We start from the raw sequence: 22,500 nt of genomic DNA on the forward strand, positions 1-22,500 counted from the left end.
TTCATCCCTGCACTAAACACACACCTCAGATTCATCCGTGCACTAAACACACACCTCAGATTCATCTGTGCACTAAACACACACCTCAGATTCATCCGTGCACTAAACACACACCTCAGATTCATCTGTGCACTAAACACACACCTCAGATTCATCCCTGCACTAAACACACACCTCAGATTCATCCCTGCACTAAACACACACCTCAGATTCATCCGTGCACTAAACACACACCTCAGATTCATCCGTGCACTAAACACACACCTCAGATTCATCTGTGCACTAAACACACACCTCAGATTCATCTGTGCACTAAACACACACCTCAGATTCATCCGTGCACTAAACACACACCTCAGATTCATCTGTGCACTAAACACACACCTCAGATTCATCCGTGCACTAAACACACACCTCAGATTCATCCGTGCACTAAACACACACCTCAGATTCATCTGTGCACTAAACACACACCTCAGATTCATCTGTGCACTAAACACACACCTCAGATTCATCCCTGCACTAAACACACACCTTAGATTCATCCGTGCACTAAACACACACCTCAGATTCATCCGTGCACTAAACACACACCTCAGATTCATCCGTGCACTAAACACACACCTCAGATTCATCCCTGCACTAAACACACACCTCAGATTCATCTGTGCACTAAACACACACCTCAGATTCATCTGTGCACTAAACACACACCTCAGATTCATCCGTGCACTAAACACACACCTCAGATTCATCCGTGCACTAAACACACACCTCAGATTCATCCCTGCACTAAACACACACCTCAGATTCATCCCTGCACTAAACACACACCTCAGATTCATCCCTGCACTAAACACACACCTCAGATTCATCCGTGCACTAAACACACACCTCAGATTCATCCGTGCACTAAACACACACCTCAGATTCATCTGTGCACTAAACACACACCTCAGATTCATCCCTGCACTAAACACACACCTCAGATTCATCCGTGCACTAAACACACACCTCAGATTCATCCGTGCACTAAACACACACCTCAGATTCATCTGTGCACTAAACACACACCTCAGATTCATCTGTGCACTAAACACACACCTCAGATTCATCTGTGCACTAAACACACACCTCAGATTCATCCGTGCACTAAACACACACCTCAGATTCATCTGTGCACTAAACACTAGGGGTGGAACGGTACACAGAAGTCACGGTTCGGTTCATACCTCGGTTCAGACATCACGGTTCGGTACGATTTCGGTACAATGGAGTGAAAAGCAAAGCAAAAATGCAGAAGGCATTTTTATAAATGTCTTAAACCTTGTATTTTTTTTAAATAAGTTTTATTAATAAAGGCATAGAACCAGTTTATTTGTAGTGCACTGACAGTAGTTTTATATAATTAGTTTATTAATTCAATTATTAAAAAGACGAAAAGACCTTGAGATATGTTTGGTAATTGTACCTGAATGAATTTAAAATTAATTTGCTATTTCAGATCAAGATATTTGTTTTCCTTCATTTTAATTAACTAACTTTATTCTCATCTGAATTATAAATAATTGATTTCCGTATAAAATAATACTACCATAAAAACTTTTGTTAACAGTTGTAGGTTACAGTTTGACAAGAGTTTAGAGTGTGACAAAAGCACAATGTTGTGTTTTATTGCCAGTGTACACAAATATAAGTAAACAATTTGCAGTTTTAATGATGTCCTGTATGAAAAAAATGACGGAGTATGTTTTTAAGTTTCCACTGTTCGATCGCCCGTGCCTCTCTCTCTCACACACACACACACACACACACACACTGTTCATCGCGCGATTCGCGCCCGCGCCTCTCTCTCTCTCTCGCACGCGCGCGCACACACACACACACACACACACACACACACACACACTGTTCATCGCGCGATTCGCGCCCGCGCCTCTCTCTCTCGCGCGCGCGCACACACACACACACACACACACTGTTCATCGCGCGATTCGCGCCCGCGCCTCTCTCTCTCTCGCACGCGCGCGCACACACACACACACTGTTCGATCGCGCCTCTCTCTCTCTCGCACACACACACACACTGTTCATCGCGCCTCTCTCTCTCTCTCTCTCTCTCGCGCGCACACAGACACACACACTCCTGCATTGCAATCTTGATCGCAGCCTGTTCATTGCTGCGTTAACAGTCACACCAAAAGCGAATAGAGCGAAATTTATCGCTATTTAAGAGTTTTTTTTTTTATTTGTACCGTGTATTCTGCGTGCAAATTCGTGCACCGAACCGTGACGCCCGTACCGTTTCGGTTCAATACGAATACATGTACCGTTCCACCCCTACTAAACACACACCTCAGATTCATCCCTGCACTAAACACACACCTCAGATTCATCCGTGCACTAAACACACACCTCAGATTCATCCGTGCACTAAACACACACCTCAGATTCATCCGTGCACTAAACACACACCTCAGATTCATCCCTGCACTAAACACACACCTCAGATTCATCTGTGCACTAAACACACACCTCAGATTCATCTGTGCACTAAACACACACCTCAGATTCATCCGTGCACTAAACACACACCTCAGATTCATCCCTGCACTAAACACACACCTCAGATTCATCCCTGCACTAAACACACACCTCAGATTCATCCCTGCACTAAACACACACCTCAGATTCATCCGTGCACTAAACACACACCTCAGATTCATCTGTGCACTAAACACACACCTCAGATTCATCTGTGCACTAAACACACACCTCAGATTCATCTGTGCACTAAACACACACCTCAGATTCATCCGTGCACTAAACATACACCTCAGATTCATCCCTGCACTAAACACACACCTCAGATTCATCCCTGCACTAAACACACACCTCAGATTCATCCCTGCACTAAACACACACCTCAGATTCATCCGTGCACTAAACACACACCTCAGATTCATCCGTGCACTAAACACACACCTCAGATTCATCCGTGCACTAAACACACACCTCAGATTCACTGCACTAAACAACACACAACCTCAGATTCATCCTGCACTAAACACACCTCAGAATCATCCGATTGCACTAAAACTCCACCTCAGATTCATCCGTTCTTGCACTTAAACACACACCCTCAGATTCATCCCCTGCACTACAACACACACCCTCAGATTCATCCCTGCACTAAACAAACAACCTCAGATCATCCCACTACACCACCCATTCCGCACTAAACACACACCTGCAGATTCATCCCTGCTCCCTAAACACACACTCAGATTCATCCTGCACTAAACACACACCTCAGATTCATCCCGTGCACTAAACACACACCTCAGATTCATCCGTGCACTAAACACACACCTCAGATTCATCCGTGCACTAAACACACACCTCAGATTCATCCGTGCACTAAACACACACCTCAGATTCAATCCTGCACTAAACACACACCTCAGATTCATCCGTGCACTAAACACACACCTCAGATTCATCCCTGCACTAAACACACACCTCAGATTCATCCGTGCACTAAACACACACCTCAGATTCATCCGTGCACTAAACACACACCTCAGATTCATCCGTGCACTAAACACACACCTCAGATTCATCCCTGCCTAACACACACCTCAGATTCATCCGTGCACTAAACACACACCTCAGATTCATCCCTGCACTAAACACACACCTCAGATTCATCCGTGCACTAAACACACACCTCAGATTCATCTCATCGTGCACTAAACACACACCTCAGATTCATCCGTGCACTAAACACACACCTCAGATTCATCAGTGCACTAAACACACACCTCAGATTCATCCGCACTAAACACCTCAGATTCTCCCTGCACTAAACACAACCTCGATCCTGCACTAAACACACACCTCAGATTCATCCGTGCACTAAACACACACCTCAGATTCATCTGTGCACTAAAACACACACCTCAGATTCATCCCGTGCACTAAACACACACCTCAGATTCATCCGTGCACTAACACACACCTCAGATTCATCCGTGCACTAACACACACCTCAGATCATCCGTGCACTAAACACACACCTCAGATTCATCCTTGCACTAAACACACACTCAGATTCATCCCTGCACTAAACACACACCTCAGATTCATCCGTGCACTAAACACACACCTCAGATTCATCCGTGCACTAAACACACACCTCAGATTCATCCCGTGCACTAAACACACACCTCAGATTCATCCGTGCACTAAACACACACCTCAGATTCATCCGTGCACTAAACACACACCTCAGATTCATCTCGTGCACTAAACACACACCTCAGATTCATCTGTGCACTAAACACACACCTCAGATTCATCCGTGCACTAAACACACACCTCAGATTCATCCGTGCACTAAACACACACCTCAGATTCATCCCTGCACTAAACACACACCTCAGATTCATCCTGCACTAAACACACACCTCAGATTCATCCGTGCACTAAACACACACCTCAGATTCATCCCTGCACTAAACACACACCTCGATTCATCTGCACTAAACACACACCTCAGATTCATCCGTGCACTAAACACACACCTCAGATTCATCCGTGCACTAAACACACACCTCAGATTCATCCGTGCACTAAACACACACCTCAGATTCATCTGCATAAACACACACCTCAGATTCATCTGTGCACTAAACACACACCTCAGATTCATCCGTGCACTAAACAACACCACCTCAGATTCATCCGTGCACTAAACACACACCTCAGAATTCATCCTGTGCACTAAACACACACCTCAGATTCATCCGTGCACTAAACACACACCTCAGATTCATCTGTGCACTAAACACACACCTCAGATTCATCCCTGCACTAAACACACACCTCAGATTCATCCCTGCACTAAACACACACCTCAGATTCATCTGTGCACTAAACACACACCTCAGATTCATCCCTGCACTAAACACACACCTCAGATTCATCTGTGCACTAAACACACACCTCAGATTCATCTGTGCACTAAACACACACCTCAGATTCATCCCTGCACTAAACACACACCTCAGATTCATCTGTGCACTAAACACACACCTCAGATTCATCTGTGCACTAAACACACACCTCAGATTCATCTGTGCACTAAACACACACCTCAGATTCATCCCGTGCACTAAACACACACCTCAGATTCATCCCTGCACTAAACACACACCTCAGATTCATCTGTGCACTAAACACACACCTCAGATTCAATCCGTGCACTAAACACACACCTCAGATTCATCCGTGCACTAAACACACACCTCAGATTCATCCGTGCACTAAACACACACCTCAGATTCATCCTTGCACTAAACACACACCTCAGATTCATCCCTGCACTAAACACACACCTCAGATTCATCCTGCACTAAACACACACCTCAGATTCATCCTGCACTAAACACACACCTCAGATTCATCCTGCACTAAACACACACCTCAGATTCATCCCTGCACTAAACACACACCTCAGATTCATCCGTGCACTAAACACACACCTCAGATTCATCCGTGCACTAAACACACACCTCAGATTCATCCCTGCACTAAACACACACCTCAGATTCATCCCTGCACTAAACACACACCTCAGATTCATCCGTGCACTAAACACACACCTCAGATTCATCTGTGCACTAAACACACACCTCAGATTCATCTGTGCACTAAACACACACCTCAGATTCATCCCTGCACTAAACACACACCTCAGATTCATCCCTGCACATAACACACACCTCAGATTCATCCCTGCACTAAACACACCCTCAGATTCATCCTGCACTAAACACACACCTCAGATTCATCCGTGCACTAAACACACACCTCAGATTCATCCGTGCACTAAACACACACCTCAGATTCATCCGTGCACTAAACACACACCTCAGATTCATCCGTGCACTAAACACACACCTCAGATTCATCCTGCACTAAACACACACCTCAGATTCATCCTGCACTAAACACACCCATTCACCCTGCACTAAACACACACCTCAGATTCATCCCTGCACTAAACACACACCTCAGATTCATCCCTGCACTAAACACACACCTCAGATTCATCCCTGCACTAAACACACACCTCAGATTCATCCCTGCACTAAACACACACCTCAGATTCATCTGTGCACTAAACACACACCTCAGATTCATCCCTGCACTAAACACACACCTCAGATTCATCCCTGCACTAAACACACACCTCAGATTCATCCCTGCACTAAACACACACCTCAGATTCATCTGTGCACTAAACACACACCTCAGATTCATCCCTGCACTAAACACACACCTCAGATTCATCTGTGCACTAAACACACACCTCAGATTCATCCCTGCACTAAACACACACCTCAGATTCATCCGTGCACTAAACACACACCTCAGATTCATCCGTGCACTAAACACACACCTCAGATTCATCGCGCACTAAACACACACCTCAGATTCATCCGTGCACTAAACACACACCTCAGATTCATCTGTGCACTAAACACACACCTCAGATTCATCCGTGCACTAAACACACACCTCAGATTTCATCTGTGCACTAAACACACACCTCAGATTCATCTGTGCACTAAACACACACCTCAGATTCATCTGTGCACTAAACACACACCTCAGATTCATCTGTGCACTAAACACACACCTCAGATTCATCTGTGCACTAAACACACACCTCAGATTCATCTGTGCACTAAACACACACCTCAGATTCATCTGTGCACTAAACACACACCTCAGATTCATCTGTGCACTAAACACACACCTCAGATTCATCTGTGCACTAAACACACACCTCAGATTCATCCCTGCACTAAACACACACCTCAGATTCATCCCTGCACTAAACACACACCTCAGATTCATCTGTGCACTAAACACACACCTCAGATTCATCTGTGCACTAAACACACACCTCAGATTCATCTGTGCACTAAACACACACCTCAGATTCATCCCTGCACTAAACACACACCTCAGATTCATCCCTGCACTAAACACACACCTCAGATTCATCCGTGCACTAAACACACACCTCAGATTCATCCGTGCACTAAACACACACCTCAGATTCATCTGTGCACTAAACACACACCTCAGATTCATCCCTGCACTAAACACACACCTCAGATTCATCTGTGCACTAAACACACACCTCAGATTCATCCCTGCACTAAACACACACCTCAGATTCATCCGTGCACTAAACACACACCTCAGATTCATCTGTGCACTAAACACACACCTCAGATTCATCTGTGCACTAAACACACACCTCAGATTCATCTGTGCACTAAACACACACCTCAGATTCATCCCTGCACTAAACACACACCTCAGATTCATCGTGCACTAAACACACACCTCAGATTCATCCGTGCACTAAACACACACCTCAGATTCATCCGTGCACTAAACACACACCTCAGATTCATCCGTGCACTAAACACACACCTCAGATTCATCTGTGCACTAAACACACACCTCAGATTCATCCGTGCACTAAACACACACCTCAGATTCATCCGTGCACTAAACACACACCTCAGATTCATCTGTGCACTAAACACACACCTCAGATTCATCTGTGCACTAAACACACACCTCAGATTCATCCTGCACTAAACACACACCTCAGATTCATCCTGTGCACTAAAACACACACCTCAGATTCATCTGTGCACTAAACACACCACCTCAGATTCATCCGTGCACTAAACACACACCTCAGATTCATCCGTGCACTAAACACACACCTCAGATTCATCTGTGCACTAAACACACACCTCAGATTCATCCGTGCACTAAACACACACCTCAGATTCATCTGTGCACTAAACACACACCTCAGATTCATCTGTGCACTAAACACACACCTCAGATTCATCCCTGCACTAAACACACACCTCAGATTCATCTGTGCACTAAACACACACCTCAGATTCATCCGTGCACTAAACACACACCTCAGATTCATCCGTGCACTAAACACACACCTCAGATTCATCCGTGCACTAAACACACACCTCAGATTCATCTGTGCACTAAACACACACCTCAGATTCATCTGTGCACTAAACACACACCTCAGATTCATCTGTGCACTAAACACACACCTCAGATTCATCCGTGCACTAAACACACACCTCAGATTCATCCGTGCACTAAACACACACCTCAGATTCATCCGTGCACTAACACACACCTCAGATTCATCTTGTGCACTAAACACACACCTCAGATTCATCCGTGCACTAAACACACACCTCAGATTCATCCGTGCACTAAACACACACCTCAGATTCATCTGTGCACTAAACACACACCTCAGATTCATCTGTGCACTAAACACACACCTCAGATTCATCCGTGCACTAAAACACACACCTCAGATTCATCTGTGCACTAAACACACACCTCAGATTCATCCGTGCACTAAACACACACCTCAGATTCATCCCTGCACTAAACACACACCTCAGATTCATCCGTGCACTAAACACACACCTCAGATTCATCTGTGCACTAAACACACACCTCAGATTCATCCGTGCACTAAACACACACCTCAGATTCATCCCTGCACTAAACACACACCTCAGATTCATCCGTGCACTAAACACACACCTCAGATTCATCTGTGCACTAAACACACACCTCAGATTCATCCGTGCACTAAACACACACCTCAGATTCATCTGTGCACTAAACACACACCTCAGATTCATCCGTGCACTAAACACACACCTCAGATTCATCTGTGCACTAAACACACACCTCAGATTCATCTGTGCACTAAACACACACCTCAGATTCATCTGTGCACTAAACACACACCTCAGATTCATCTGTGCACTAAACACACACCTCAGATTCATCTGTGCACTAAACACACACCTCAGATTCATCCCTGCACTAAACACACACCTCAGATTCATCCGTGCACTAAACACACACCTCAGATTCATCCCTGCACTAAACACTAGGGCTGCAACGATTAGTCGACGTTGTCGACAACGTTCGACAATAAAAATTTGTCGACAAATATCTTTGTTGTCGAGTAGTCGTTTAATCTCACGTGACCTAATGTAAGGGCCTGCAATATCGCGATTTGACCGCTACGGCGCTGTAGCGCTAGTGTAGTGCAGCCCTTACAAATGCTATTGCGGTAGAAGAGAAAACAGCGCGAATTATGACAGTGCAAACGAATCCGAACTAGCAAGGTTTAGGTTTGGGAAAGTTTCACAAAACTTCAAATCAAGAATGCTGTCGTGTGCAATTTTCACGGGAGCACAACATGCATGTTGGAGTGCAAGAGGAAACATCCCGGCAAAAGAGGAGCCGGTGAGAAGTGAGTGTTCTCCAGCTGGAGCTTAGCCTACTAACCAGCGGTAAATCTCTCTTTATTAGAGAATGCAATACTACTAATAATAGTAATAATATTATCAATAGTAATATAATTACAGTAATGTGATGACTTATTTTGCATAGAATAAAGCTTGATCGAGCTTAGGAGCTTAGCTTTTATTATTGTAACACTATTAGTATATTAGGTATTATTATAGTCTTATCACTTGCCTGTATTTTGTTCAATAATCATGAAGACTTACAAAACGAGATGTTATATCCTTCATATGATATAGGAAGAATATCATGGCAGTTACTTTATCATACTATAAATTAAAAGGTGAATGAGAACGTCTCTGTCAGCTCAATTGTCATGTAAAAAAAAGATTGTAATTTTATACTTATAATAATTGTTTGCAGATTAATATTTTACCATTCTTTGTGTCCTGGTGTAAATGTCCCTGTTTCAGTTCTAAGAAAAGCAGTGGGCCTATTAAACAATGCTTAGAGAGCATTTGTGTGTGATTTGAGTTGGACCGAAATCTGAAAACTTAAAGAGAATGACCTGTTTAGTTGGCTCAAAGTTCATTAAAACAACTATTTCAAAAGCTGAAGTGATTTTCTTTTTTTATATTATAGTTAGAATATGTATAACTCAATGTTTTAACTAATTGGAAAAGCTGAATAATCGTTCCAAACTTACTGATTAGTCTGCGAAATAATCGACGATTAGTCGATTAATCGTTCTAATAATCGTTAGATTAATCGATTATCAAAATAATCGTTTGTTGCAGCCCTACTAAACACACACCTCAGATTCATCCGTGCACTAAACACACACCTCAGATTCATCCCTGCACTAAACACACACCTCAGATTCATCCGTGCACTAAACACACACCTCAGATTCATCCGTGCACTAAACACACACCTCAGATTCATCCGTGCACTAAACACACACCTCAGATTCATCCGTGCACTAAACACACACCTCAGATTCATCCCTGCACTAAACACACACCTCAGATTCATCCCTGCACTAAACACACAACTCAGATTCATCTGTGCACTAAACACACACCTCAGATTCATCCGTGCACTAAACACACACCTCAGATTCATCCGTGCACTAAACACACACCTCAGATTCATCTGTGCACTAAACACACACCTCAGATTCATCCGTGCACTAAACACACACCTCAGATTCATCCGTGCACTAAACACACACCTCAGATTCATCTGTGCACTAAACACACACCTCAGATTCATCTGTGCACTAAACACACACCTCAGATTCATCTGTGCACTAAACACACACCTCAGATTCATCCGTGCACTAAACACACACCTCAGATTCATCCGTGCACTAAACACACACCTCAGATTCATCCCTGCACTAAACACACACCTCAGATTCATCCGTGCACTAAACACACACCTCAGATTCATCTGTGCACTAAACACACACCTCAGATTCATCTGTGCACTAAACACACACCTCAGATTCATCCGTGCACTAAACACACACCTCAGATTCATCTGTGCACTAAACACACACCTCAGATTCATCCGTGCACTAAACACACACCTCAGATTCATCTGTGCACTAAACACACACCTCAGATTCATCTGTGCACTAAACACACACCTCAGATTCATCCGTGCACTAAACACACACCTCAGATTCATCTGTGCACTAAACACACACCTCAGATTCATCTGTGCACTAAACACACACCTCAGATTCATCTGTGCACTAAACACACACCTCAGATTCATCTGTGCACTAAACACACACCTCAGATTCATCTGTGCACTAAACACACACCTCAGATTCATCTGTGCACTAAACACACACCTCAGATTCATCCCTGCACTAAACACACACCTCAGATTCATCTGTGCACTAAACACACACCTCAGATTCATCTGTGCACTAAACACACACCTCAGATTCATCCGTGCACTAAACACACACCTCAGATTCATCCGTGCACTAAACACACACCTCAGATTCATCTGTGCACTAAACACACACCTCAGATTCATCTGTGCACTAAACACACACCTCAGATTCATCTGTGCACTAAACACACACCTCAGATTCATCTGTGCACTAAACACACACCTCAGATTCATCCGTGCACTAAACACACACCTCAGATTCATCCGTGCACTAAACACACACCTCAGATTCATCCGTGCACTAAACACACACCTCAGATTCATCTGTGCACTAAACACACACCTCAGATTCATCTGTGCACTAAACACACACCTCAGATTCATCTGTGCACTAAACACACACCTCAGATTCATCTGTGCACTAAACACACACCTCAGATTCATCTGTGCACTAAACACACACCTCAGATTCATCTGTGCACTAAACACACACCTCAGATTCATCTGTGCACTAAACACACACCTCAGATTCATCTGTGCACTAAACACACACCTCAGATTCATCTGTGCACTAAACACACACCTCAGATTCATCCCTGCACTAAACACACACCTCAGATTCATCCCTGCACTAAACACACACCTCAGATTCATCTGTGCACTAAACACACACCTCAGATTCATCCCTGCACTAAACACACACCTCAGATTCATCTGTGCACTAAACACACACCTCAGATTCATCCCTGCACTAAACACACACCTCAGATTCATCTGTGCACTAAACACACACCTCAGATTCATCCCTGCACTAAACACACACCTCAGATTCATCTGTGCACTAAACACACACCTCAGATTCATCTGTGCACTAAACACACACCTCAGATTCATCCGTGCACTAAACACACACCTCAGATTCATCCGTGCACTAAACACACACCTCAGATTCATCTGTGCACTAAACACACACCTCAGATTCATCTGTGCACTAAACACACACCTCAGATTCATCTGTGCACTAAACACACACCTCAGATTCATCTGTGCACTAAACACACACCTCAGATTCATCTGTGCACTAAACACACACCTCAGATTCATCTGTGCACTAAACACACACCTCAGATTCATCCGTGCACTAAACACACACCTCAGATTCATCCGTGCACTAAACACACACCTCAGATTCATCCGTGCACTAAACACACACCTCAGATTCATCCGTGCACTAAACACACACCTCAGATTCATCCGTGCACTAAACACACACCTCAGATTCATCCCTGCACTAAACACACACCTCAGATTCATCTGTGCACTAAACACACACCTCAGATTCATCTGTGCACTAAACACACACCTCAGATTCATCCGTGCACTAAACACACACCTCAGATTCATCCGTGCACTAAACACACACCTCAGATTCATCCGTGCACTAAACACACACCTCAGATTCATCCGTGCACTAAACACACACCTCAGATTCATCCGTGCACTAAACACACACCTCAGATTCATCCGTGCACTAAACACACACCTCAGATTCATCCCTGCACTAAACACACACCTCAGATTCATCTGTGCACTAAACACACACCTCAGATTCATCCCTGCACTAAACACACACCTCAGATTCATCCCTGCACTAAACACACACCTCAGATTCATCCGTGCACTAAACACACACCTCAGATTCATCCCTGCACTAAACACACACCTCAGATTCATCCGTGCACTAAACACACACCTCAGATTCATCCCTGCACTAAACACACACCTCAGATTCATCTGTGCACTAAACACACACCTCAGATTCATCTGTGCACTAAACACACACCTCAGATTCATCCGTGCACTAAACACACACCTCAGATTCATCCCTGCACTAAACACACACCTCAGATTCATCCGTGCACTAAACACACACCTCAGATTCATCCCTGCACTAAACACACACCTCAGATTCATCCGTGCACTAAACACACACCTCAGATTCATCCGTGCACTAAACACACACCTCAGATTCATCCGTGCACTAAACACACACCTCAGATTCATCCCTGCACTAAACACACACCTCAGATTCATCTGTGCACTAAACACACACCTCAGATTCATCCGTGCACTAAACACACACCTCAGATTCATCCGTGCACTAAACACACACCTCAGATTCATCCGTGCACTAAACACACACCTCAGATTCATCCGTGCACTAAACACACACCTCAGATTCATCCGTGCACTAAACACACACCTCAGATTCATCCGTGCACTAAACACACACCTCAGATTCATCCCTGCACTAAACACACACCTCAGATTCATCTGTGCACTAAACACACACCTCAGATTCATCCCTGCACTAAACACACACCTCAGATTCATCCCTGCACTAAACACACACCTCAGATTCATCCGTGCACTAAACACACACCTCAGATTCATCCCTGCACTAAACACACACCTCAGATTCATCCGTGCACTAAACACACACCTCAGATTCATCTGTGCACTAAACACACACCTCAGATTCATCCGTGCACTAAACACACACCTCAGATTCATCTGTGCACTAAACACACACCTCAGATTCATCTGTGCACTAAACACACACCTCAGATTCATCTGTGCACTAAACACACACCTCAGATTCATCCCTGCACTAAACACACACCTCAGATTCATCTGTGCACTAAACACACACCTCAGATTCATCTGTGCACTAAACACACACCTCAGATTCATCTGTGCACTAAACACACACCTCAGATTCATCTGTGCACTAAACACACACCTCAGATTCATCTGTGCACTAAACACACACCTCAGATTCATCTGTGCACTAAACACACACCTCAGATTCATCTGTGCACTAAACACACACCTCAGATTCATCCCTGCACTAAACACACACCTCAGATTCATCTGTGCACTAAACACACACCTCAGATTCATCCGTGCACTAAACACACACCTCAGATTCATCTGTGCACTAAACACACACCTCAGATTCATCTGTGCACTAAACACACACCTCAGATTCATCCCTGCACTAAACCTGCTCGCGCTGACACTCTAATACAGGGTTTACACCTGGGATCTAAAGAAAAAATTAAAACAATACAAATTTAATACTAATACTATTTCACGCTTATTTATACTATTAATTTTCATAATATAAATCTGGTCTTTATGCATGAAAACTGTCAGTCCAGACTTAAGTTTGGTCTCATTTTAAAGATTTTTGTTGAAGTAAAAAAAGTAAAAAAGAAAAGAAAAGAAAAAAAGAAAGGTAACCATACTCTGACATGCATACCAGCACACACACACACACACACACACTTATCGCTGCATAGTTTATCCGATTGGCTCTATAATATGCAGAAGCAGAAAACAGGAATAAAGCGAGTATTTGCTTTATGGGCCAAACCTGAGAAAATGGCACATCTGATAAAAAATAGTAAAACTTAAAATGTTTAAGCTTTGCCAACAGAATGAAAGCCTATGAACAAATACTGCATCATATTATAGTTAAATGGCCCTGGGATTAAAAATTGCAGTTTTAATGGGTTTCAATGGGGGCATTTTTGTCCTTAAGGTCCTGAGAGGAACTATTGTGTGTTTCTGGTGTAAAATAGATTTATTAAAGGAAATGGGGGGGAAATAATAAAATTCTAATAAAAATACACACCTGTGCCAAAAGGTGAAATAATCAAAAAGACAAAACTGAAAAATACAGAAATGTCCACAAGGGGTCGCACAGGGGTGAAAGCTCGTGACCTCACCGATGACGTTGAGCGTGATGTTGTGGTCGCTGCACACTTGTCCGGCTGCATTTCGAGCACAGCAGTAGTAAATCCCAGAATCCCCTGGGCTGAGGTCGTTCAGCGTGAGGATCCGGTCCTTCCCGGCCAGCTGTTCTCCATCTCTGAACCATTTACTGCTGGGCCTGGACGGGTCAGAAACACCTTCAGAATCAGCATCTGCATCAGTCACAGCTGTTCTTCAGTCATGTGATGAGTTCAGCAGCGCCACGTGACAATGAACACTTGCCCGACACGACAACTAGCCTGATTAAATCACCAAAACACGAGAATGATTCTGCATTCATTTAGTGCAAGCGAGGATTGATAGTGCATAATAATATCATATATAATGTAATATAATGTTCCACATATCACCGCAGAACCACAGCGGGTCTCACAGCAACACTCAACCGTGTTTCATTCCTGAACGAATCAGCTGTTTGAACGAATCGTTTGAGTCAAAGATTCAATGACCCATCATAAACAACGCCCCTTACTGAACGAATCAGCCGTTTGAACGAATCGTTTGGATAAATGACTCAATGACTCGCTCATTAAGACGGTCCCCTGCCGCCCTTTGTGTTTAAAACTATCCTTCTTTCCAACATTTCTTATTTGTATATTCAAAAAACATTTATTCATAACATTATTAAATGCAGTTGTAATTTTTCAGTGTAAATGATTTAATTTGATTGGTAACAGCCCTATAGTGTCTTATTATTCTAATTTAATTTACTGAATGTGGAGCGCTGGTTTAGTGCGAGCGTCACACACGTTCGACTCACCGTGGATGTCCATCAATGTGACACTGCAACACGATTCGCTCAGCCTCCTCTAGCTCCGCCTCTGAGGCGGGATCCTTCATGCTGACCGGCCCCCTCTCCAGCCCTGACACACATCAACACCATCACAATCACACGCTGAGAACAGCATACCATAGTATAGAGCAGTGGTTCCCAAACCTGTCCTCACGGCACCCCAACACTGCACGTTTTCTTTATCTCCCTAATCAAACACACCTGATTCAACTCATCAGCTCATTAACCCATTTGATAATGAGCTGATGAGTTGAATCAGGTGTGTTTGATTAGGGAGATAAAGAAAACGTGCAGTGTTGGGGTGCCGTGAGGACAGGTTTGGGAACCACTGGTATAGAGGACAGAGAGGAGGAGAACTGAACTGTGAAACAGAGAAATCAAGATGAACGTGTTTGAAAAGCAACAACAGATTTAGGCAGGAAATCAAAGGCGAAGGCAGGAACACTGATCATCTCGACAGGAGTAATTACACAGCTGAGGGCGAGACGCAATCTGACACGCAAGAGAGAGAGAGAGAGAGAGAGAGAGAGAGAGAGAGAGAGAGAGAGAGAGAGAGAGAGAGAGAGAGAGAGAGAGAGAGAGAGAGAGAGAGAGAGAGAGAGAGAGAGAGAGAGAGAGAGAGAGAGAGAGAGAGAGAGAGAGAGAGAGAGAGAGAGAGAGAGAGAGAGAGAGAGAGAGAGAGTTTGAGCAGAACTCAACAATGACAGAGAGATCCTATGAAACGTGACCTCGTTCCCGGAGGCTTCCTGTGACACACTTCTAGTGCTGGGCGGTATGGCCAAATGGCCAAACATTTATATCACGGTATTTTTCTAAATTATACTGGTTTCACGGTATATGACGGTACTTTTTATTTCATTTTCAAGCATGACTGTGTGTGTTAACCACATTTTCTACTGATTGCGAGAGGAAATACTGCAGTGGATTGGCTTGAGTTCCCTGTTCACTGGCATGAGTGAGTACTGCAGAGACAGGCCACACTGGTATTAATACCACACGAGATGATGCCGTTTACAGAGAGCGCTGACCCATAAACGCCGCTTTATCAGGACAGATAAAGAAAGATTAAATGAAAATAACATCAAGACTTTTCTAAAGACAGTCAGTTTCCTTCAATGATGCATTCATATATAGTGCTCGTGTTTATCAGCGATGTCAGAGGCTTTTGGAAAATCTATTAGTGGCGGCCAGTGTTGATATTGTGAACCAACGTATGGGAAACACTGTAATATAATTTGACAGATATGGATTATAGTTTAACCTCTCCATCTTCACCGTTACGCTCAGTTACACACACAGCAGTGCATCAGTGAAAGCGTTCCCAGGTGTTTAAAGGTGCAGTGTGTTAGTTTAGCGGCATCTAGTGGTGAGGTTGCGAACTGCAGCCAACAGAAGTTACGGTGGCCAACAGGAAGTGATGTCGTCTGAGACAGCAGAGAGTAGCCAGTTAAACAATCAGGTATCTTTACAAAGATAAATTAAGAAATTATGTTTACTTGATTACTCAGTAAAACGATGTTATTGGGAATATTATTGTTACCTGTTCATCATTGTGTCAGTGTTTTACTTGCTGACTTTAGCAGCTTCTGATCATGAAGAACAACATAGTGACGAAACGTGTTTGTCCGCTCAGGGCCACCGTAGAAACATGTGGATGTAAGCGGACCCGCTCGTTCTAAGCTAATAAAACACAACGGTTCATTAAGTAAGATCTTTATACACCATGCAATGATATTGCATTCGGTCAACAGATCCTCCAAAATATTACACACTGCACCTTTAAGCGACATACACCGGTATTGCGGCATATTAAAAATTCATATCATAACAAAAAATGTTATTTAAAATATATATATATATATATATATATATATATATATATATATATATATATATATATATATATTTGTCCGGTACAGCGTTCGGCACTAACTGCTTGACTCACACTTGATGTTGAAGGAGGCGCTGCTGGAGGTGAGTGTCTCTCCGGTGGCGCTGCTGGACGCCACACACTGGAAGCTCCCCGTGTCGTTGTGTCGGTCCACGGATGTGAACTTCAGGTTACTGCCCTCCTGGAAGCGGCGGGTCGAGTCCTGCACGCGCCGCCCGTCCTGAGTCCAGGAGAAGTGTGTGTTCTCCGGGTCGCTGACCTCACAGCGCAGGATCGCACTGCGCCCGTGCAGCGCGTCCTGAGACTTCGGCTCCTTGGAGAACTGGAGAGACGAGCCCTGGATGATGAGGACTGAGAGAACAGAGCCAGTCAAACAAGCGGAAGCGCTGAACTAACCCAGGGTCAACATAAAGCTATTATAATAACGGTAATATCCATATTTTACAGTGGCATCGATGCATCCATATCGATGTATTAACTAAATCCCAAACAAGCGCTTAACTAAATATGTTTACATTAATAATGATGCAGTGAGACACAGCTGGAGCACTTGTTTGTGGGTTAGTTAGTTAGTTAGCACTTGTTTATGGGTTAGTTAGCACTTATTTCTGGGTTAGTTAGTTAGTTAACACTTGTTTATGGTTTAGTTAGTTAACACTTGTTTATGGGTTAGTTAAGCGCTTGTTTATGTGTTAGTTAAGCGCTTGTTTATGGGTTAGTTAGCACTTATTTCTGGGTTAGTTAGTTAGTTAGTTACAGAGCCGGACAGTAACGGAGTACATTTACTTGAGTACAGTACTTAAGTACAATTTTGAGGGATCTGTACTTTACTCGAGTATCATTTTTGGGGAGTACTCATGACTTTACTCAAGTACATTTGAGAGGCAAATATTGTACTCTTTACTCCAATACATTTCTATCCATAAACGTGAGTACCCGAGTAAAAAAAAAAAAGAAAATCTCGGAAACCCTCAATTTGTTGTTTCCCTCTCAAACGTGATTGGATTGTGCAGGCGCCACTGATTGGGACAGCCTATCAGCAATCACTTTCAGCTTTCTGCCAAAGTCAACTCCATGGTCAGATTTGATATTACACATTAATGTAAGCCAAGCATTTGGTTTGATGTTCTTGAGTATGTGGTGTGTTTAACACAGTCAGGTTCAAATGTGGCAGTGGCGTAGCCACGAGGGATTTCTGATTTCTTAAAAAAAAAACTTTAGGAGGCAAAATATTTTACTGATTGTGTGAATTACACTGCGCAAACCAAAGTAGGCTACTACCCAGCGAATGAAGAAGGGTTGGCACTCAGTCTCCTTTATTTTTCGGGTTTGCATTTATGAGGAAAAAACAATGTTATGGATGTGTTCTCCGTTACGGACGTGAGCGCTCTGAAAGCGGCATTAAAAATGCTTTAAAACTTTCACAGAGACATCAAACAGAAAACACAAAACCTTTCTTTAACCTGAATTTCGTTTTGCATTAATTGTATCTTAATTTTAATCAATGTTTCATCAACCAATTGCCTGGGTTTAATAAATAAGAAGTAAATAGCAGACGATAGATAAGAAACGGAGGCGCCGGCACGTGAACTGGATCTCGTCTCATAAATGAACCGAAACTCAGTGTATAAGGTAGCCTCTACTTGCCTCTCACAGACATGTCTACTTTTAAACAGAAAAATTCAAAACGAAAGAAAACAGACTACAGACTGTTCTCTGCTTATGTAATCCGTATGAAATGTGCATTTCTCTCTGGCGCGTTCACTACGGAAGATCGCGAGTCAGCATCGTCAACTTCATCTAGCCGACACTGACAAAGAAAACACTTGTTTATTAACAAGTGTTTATTAATAAACAATTAAAATATCTCCTTGCTATATTTTACATATTCATAATCATTCCTTTTGCCGGTTCTTTGTGACAGCTTTTAGGTGCTTTATTGGCAGCGCCACCCTTACATGTGGTGTGTGTGTGTGTGTGTTGTCCCCGCATTTAAAGATGGGACCCCCCAAAATTTTAATTAAATTAAATAAAGCAACATGGTAAAAAGATGAAAATGACTTGATTTTACTTTCAATTCCTTTTACATTCTCCAAGGTATTAACATTAACATTTTTCATAACTCCATGTAGGACGTTTCTGTGCATAAATGTAAGCACTGTGGCAGTAGATTAGTAATGCAATATTTAGAAAATTTACTCTTGTACTCTTGTTACTCAAGTACTTTTAAAAACAAGTACTTTAGTACTTTTACTTAAGTAGACATCTGAATGCAGTACTTTTACTTGTACTTGAGTAAAATTTAGCAAGGGGTATCTGTACTTTTACTCAAGTAACAAAGCTCTGTACTCTGTCCGCCTCTGGTTAGTTAACACTTGTTTATGGTTTAGTTAGTTAACACTTGTTTATGGGTTAGTTAAGCGCTTGTTTATGTGTTAGTTAAGCGCTTGTTTCTGGGTTAGTTAAGCACTGGTTTATGTGTTAGTTAAGCGCTTGTTTCTGGGTTAGTTAACTGCTTGTTTATAGATTAGTTAAGCGCTTGTTTATGTGTTAGTTAAGCGCTTGTTTATGTGTTAGTTAAGCGCTTGTTTATGGGTTAGTTGAGTGATTATTTCTGGGTTAGTTGAGTGATTATTTCTGGGTTAGTTAAGCGCTTGTTTCTGGGTTAGTTAAGCACTTGTTTATGGGTTAGTTAAGCGCTTGTTTATGGGTTAGTTAAGCGCTTGTTTATGTGTTAGTTAAGCGCTTGTTTATGTGTTAGTTAAGCGCTTGTTTCTGGGTTAGTTAAGCACTTGTTTATGGGTTAGTTAAGCGCTTGTTTATGGGTTATTTAAGCGCTTGTTTATGTGTTAGTTAAGCGCTTGTTTATGGGTTAGTTAAGCGCTTGTTTCTGGGTTAGTTAACTGCTTGTTTATAGATTAGTTAAGCGCTTGTTTATGTGTTAGTTAAGCGCTTGTTTATGTGTTAGTTAAGCGCTTGTTTATGGGTTAGTTGAGTGATTATTTCTGGGTTAGTTGAGTGATTATTTCTGGGTTAGTTAAGCGCTTGTTTCTGGGTTAGTTAAGCACTTGTTTATGGGTTAGTTAAGCGCTTGTTTATGGGTTAGTTAAGCGCTTGTTTATGTGTTAGTTAAGCGCTTGTTTATGTGTTAGTTAAGCGCTTGTTTCTGGGTTAGTTAAGCACTTGTTTATGGGTTAGTTAAGCGCTTGTTTATGGGTTATTTAAGCGCTTGTTTATGTGTTAGTTAAGCGCTTGTTTATGTGTTAGTTAAGCGCTTGTTTATGTGTTAGTTGAGTGATTATTTCTGGGTTAGTTGAGTGATTATTTCTGGGTTAGTTAAGCGCTTGTTTCTGGGTTAGTTAAGCACTTGTTTATGGGTTAGTTAAGCGCTTGTTTATGGGTTAGTTAAGCGCTTGTTTCTGGGTTAGTTAAGCACTTGTTTCTGGGTTTGTTAAGCGCTTGTTTATGGGTTAGTTAAGCGCTTGTTTATGGGTTAGTTAAGCACTTGTTTCTGGGTTAGTTAAGCGCTTGTTTATGGGTTAGTTAAGCGCTTGTTTCTGGGTTAGTTAAGCACTTGTTTATGGGTTAGTTAAGCGCTTGTTTATGGGTTAGTTAAGCGCTTGTTTCTGGGTTAGTTAAGCACTTGTTTCTGGGTTAGTTAAGCGCTTGTTCATGGGTTAGTTAAGCGCTTGTTTATGGGTTAGTTAAGCGCTTGTTTATGGGTTCGTTTATAGGTTAGTTAAGCGATTGTTTCTGGGTTAGTTAAGCGCTTGTTTCTGGGTTAGTTAAGCGCTTGTTTATGGGTTAGTTAAGCGCTTGTTTATGGGTTAGTTAAGTGCTTGTTTATGGGTTAGTCAAGCGCTTGTTTCTGGGTTAGTTAAGCGCTTCTTTATGGGTTAGTTAAGAGCTTGTTTCTGGGTTAGTTAAGCGCTTGTTTATGGGTTAGTTAAGCGCTTGTTTCTGGGTTAGTTAAGCGCTTGTTTCTGGGTTAGTTAAGCGCTTCTTTATAGGTTAGTTAAGAGCTTGTTTCTGGGTTAGTTAAGCGCTTGTTTATGGGTTAGTTAAGCGCTTGTTTCTGGGTTAGTTAAGTGCTTGTTTATGGGTTAGTCAAGCGCTTGTTTCTGGGTTAGTTAAGCACTTGTTTCTGGGTTAGTTAAGAGCTTGTTTATTAAGCACTGGGTTAGTTAAGGACATCGATATTAACACACATCAAGTGCCTGTATTGAGTGTCAAAGACATTTTATTTGTTGTATTTTTTCTTTTTAATCCCATGATGCTCTTGAAGTGGGCCACTACAAGCTTCCATTCATTATTCACGCATGTGGAAGCAAAAGCTTCTTGCGTGACGCGTCTGAATATCACACTCACATCGACGCAGACACAGGACTTCTTCCACATTCATATGTGATAGTTTTATTAAATTGTATGCAATTTTTTTAACTTCAAAGCATGAATGAGCAAATGGGGACATTTCTCTAGACAACCTGCAAAACAGACATTGTCCAGAGAAATGACAGACATCAGAAGTGACCACAACAGATTTAATTCAACAGTGTGTATTTACGAAGTTCAAACAGTAGATGGCGCCTGCAACACCAAGGTCATGGGTTCGATTCGCATGACCTGATGAAGTGTAAACCTTCAATGCGTCACTTTGGCT

General features: G+C 42.7%; 1 protein-coding gene across 1 annotated transcript in view; it reads right to left on the reverse strand.

Annotated features, from left to right (window-relative positions):
- The window catches only part of ptk7b (protein tyrosine kinase 7b), a 99,487-nt gene that overhangs the window by 31,710 nt on the left and 45,277 nt on the right, over positions 1–22,500 (reverse strand). Inside the window, exons 2-4 of the mRNA XM_056257743.1 lie at positions 17,895–18,191; positions 15,917–16,019; positions 15,111–15,274 (exon numbers count right to left, since the gene is read on the reverse strand). Of these exons, the coding sequence (XP_056113718.1) occupies positions 15,111–15,274; positions 15,917–16,019; positions 17,895–18,191 (564 nt within the window). The remainder of the gene's footprint in view (positions 1–15,110; positions 15,275–15,916; positions 16,020–17,894; positions 18,192–22,500) is intronic.

Source organism: Rhinichthys klamathensis, unplaced genomic scaffold (assembly GCF_029890125.1).
Source record: "Rhinichthys klamathensis goyatoka isolate OS25496 unplaced genomic scaffold, OSU_Roscu_1.1 h1tg000142l_1, whole genome shotgun sequence".
NCBI lineage: Eukaryota > Metazoa > Chordata > Actinopteri > Cypriniformes > Leuciscidae > Rhinichthys > Rhinichthys klamathensis.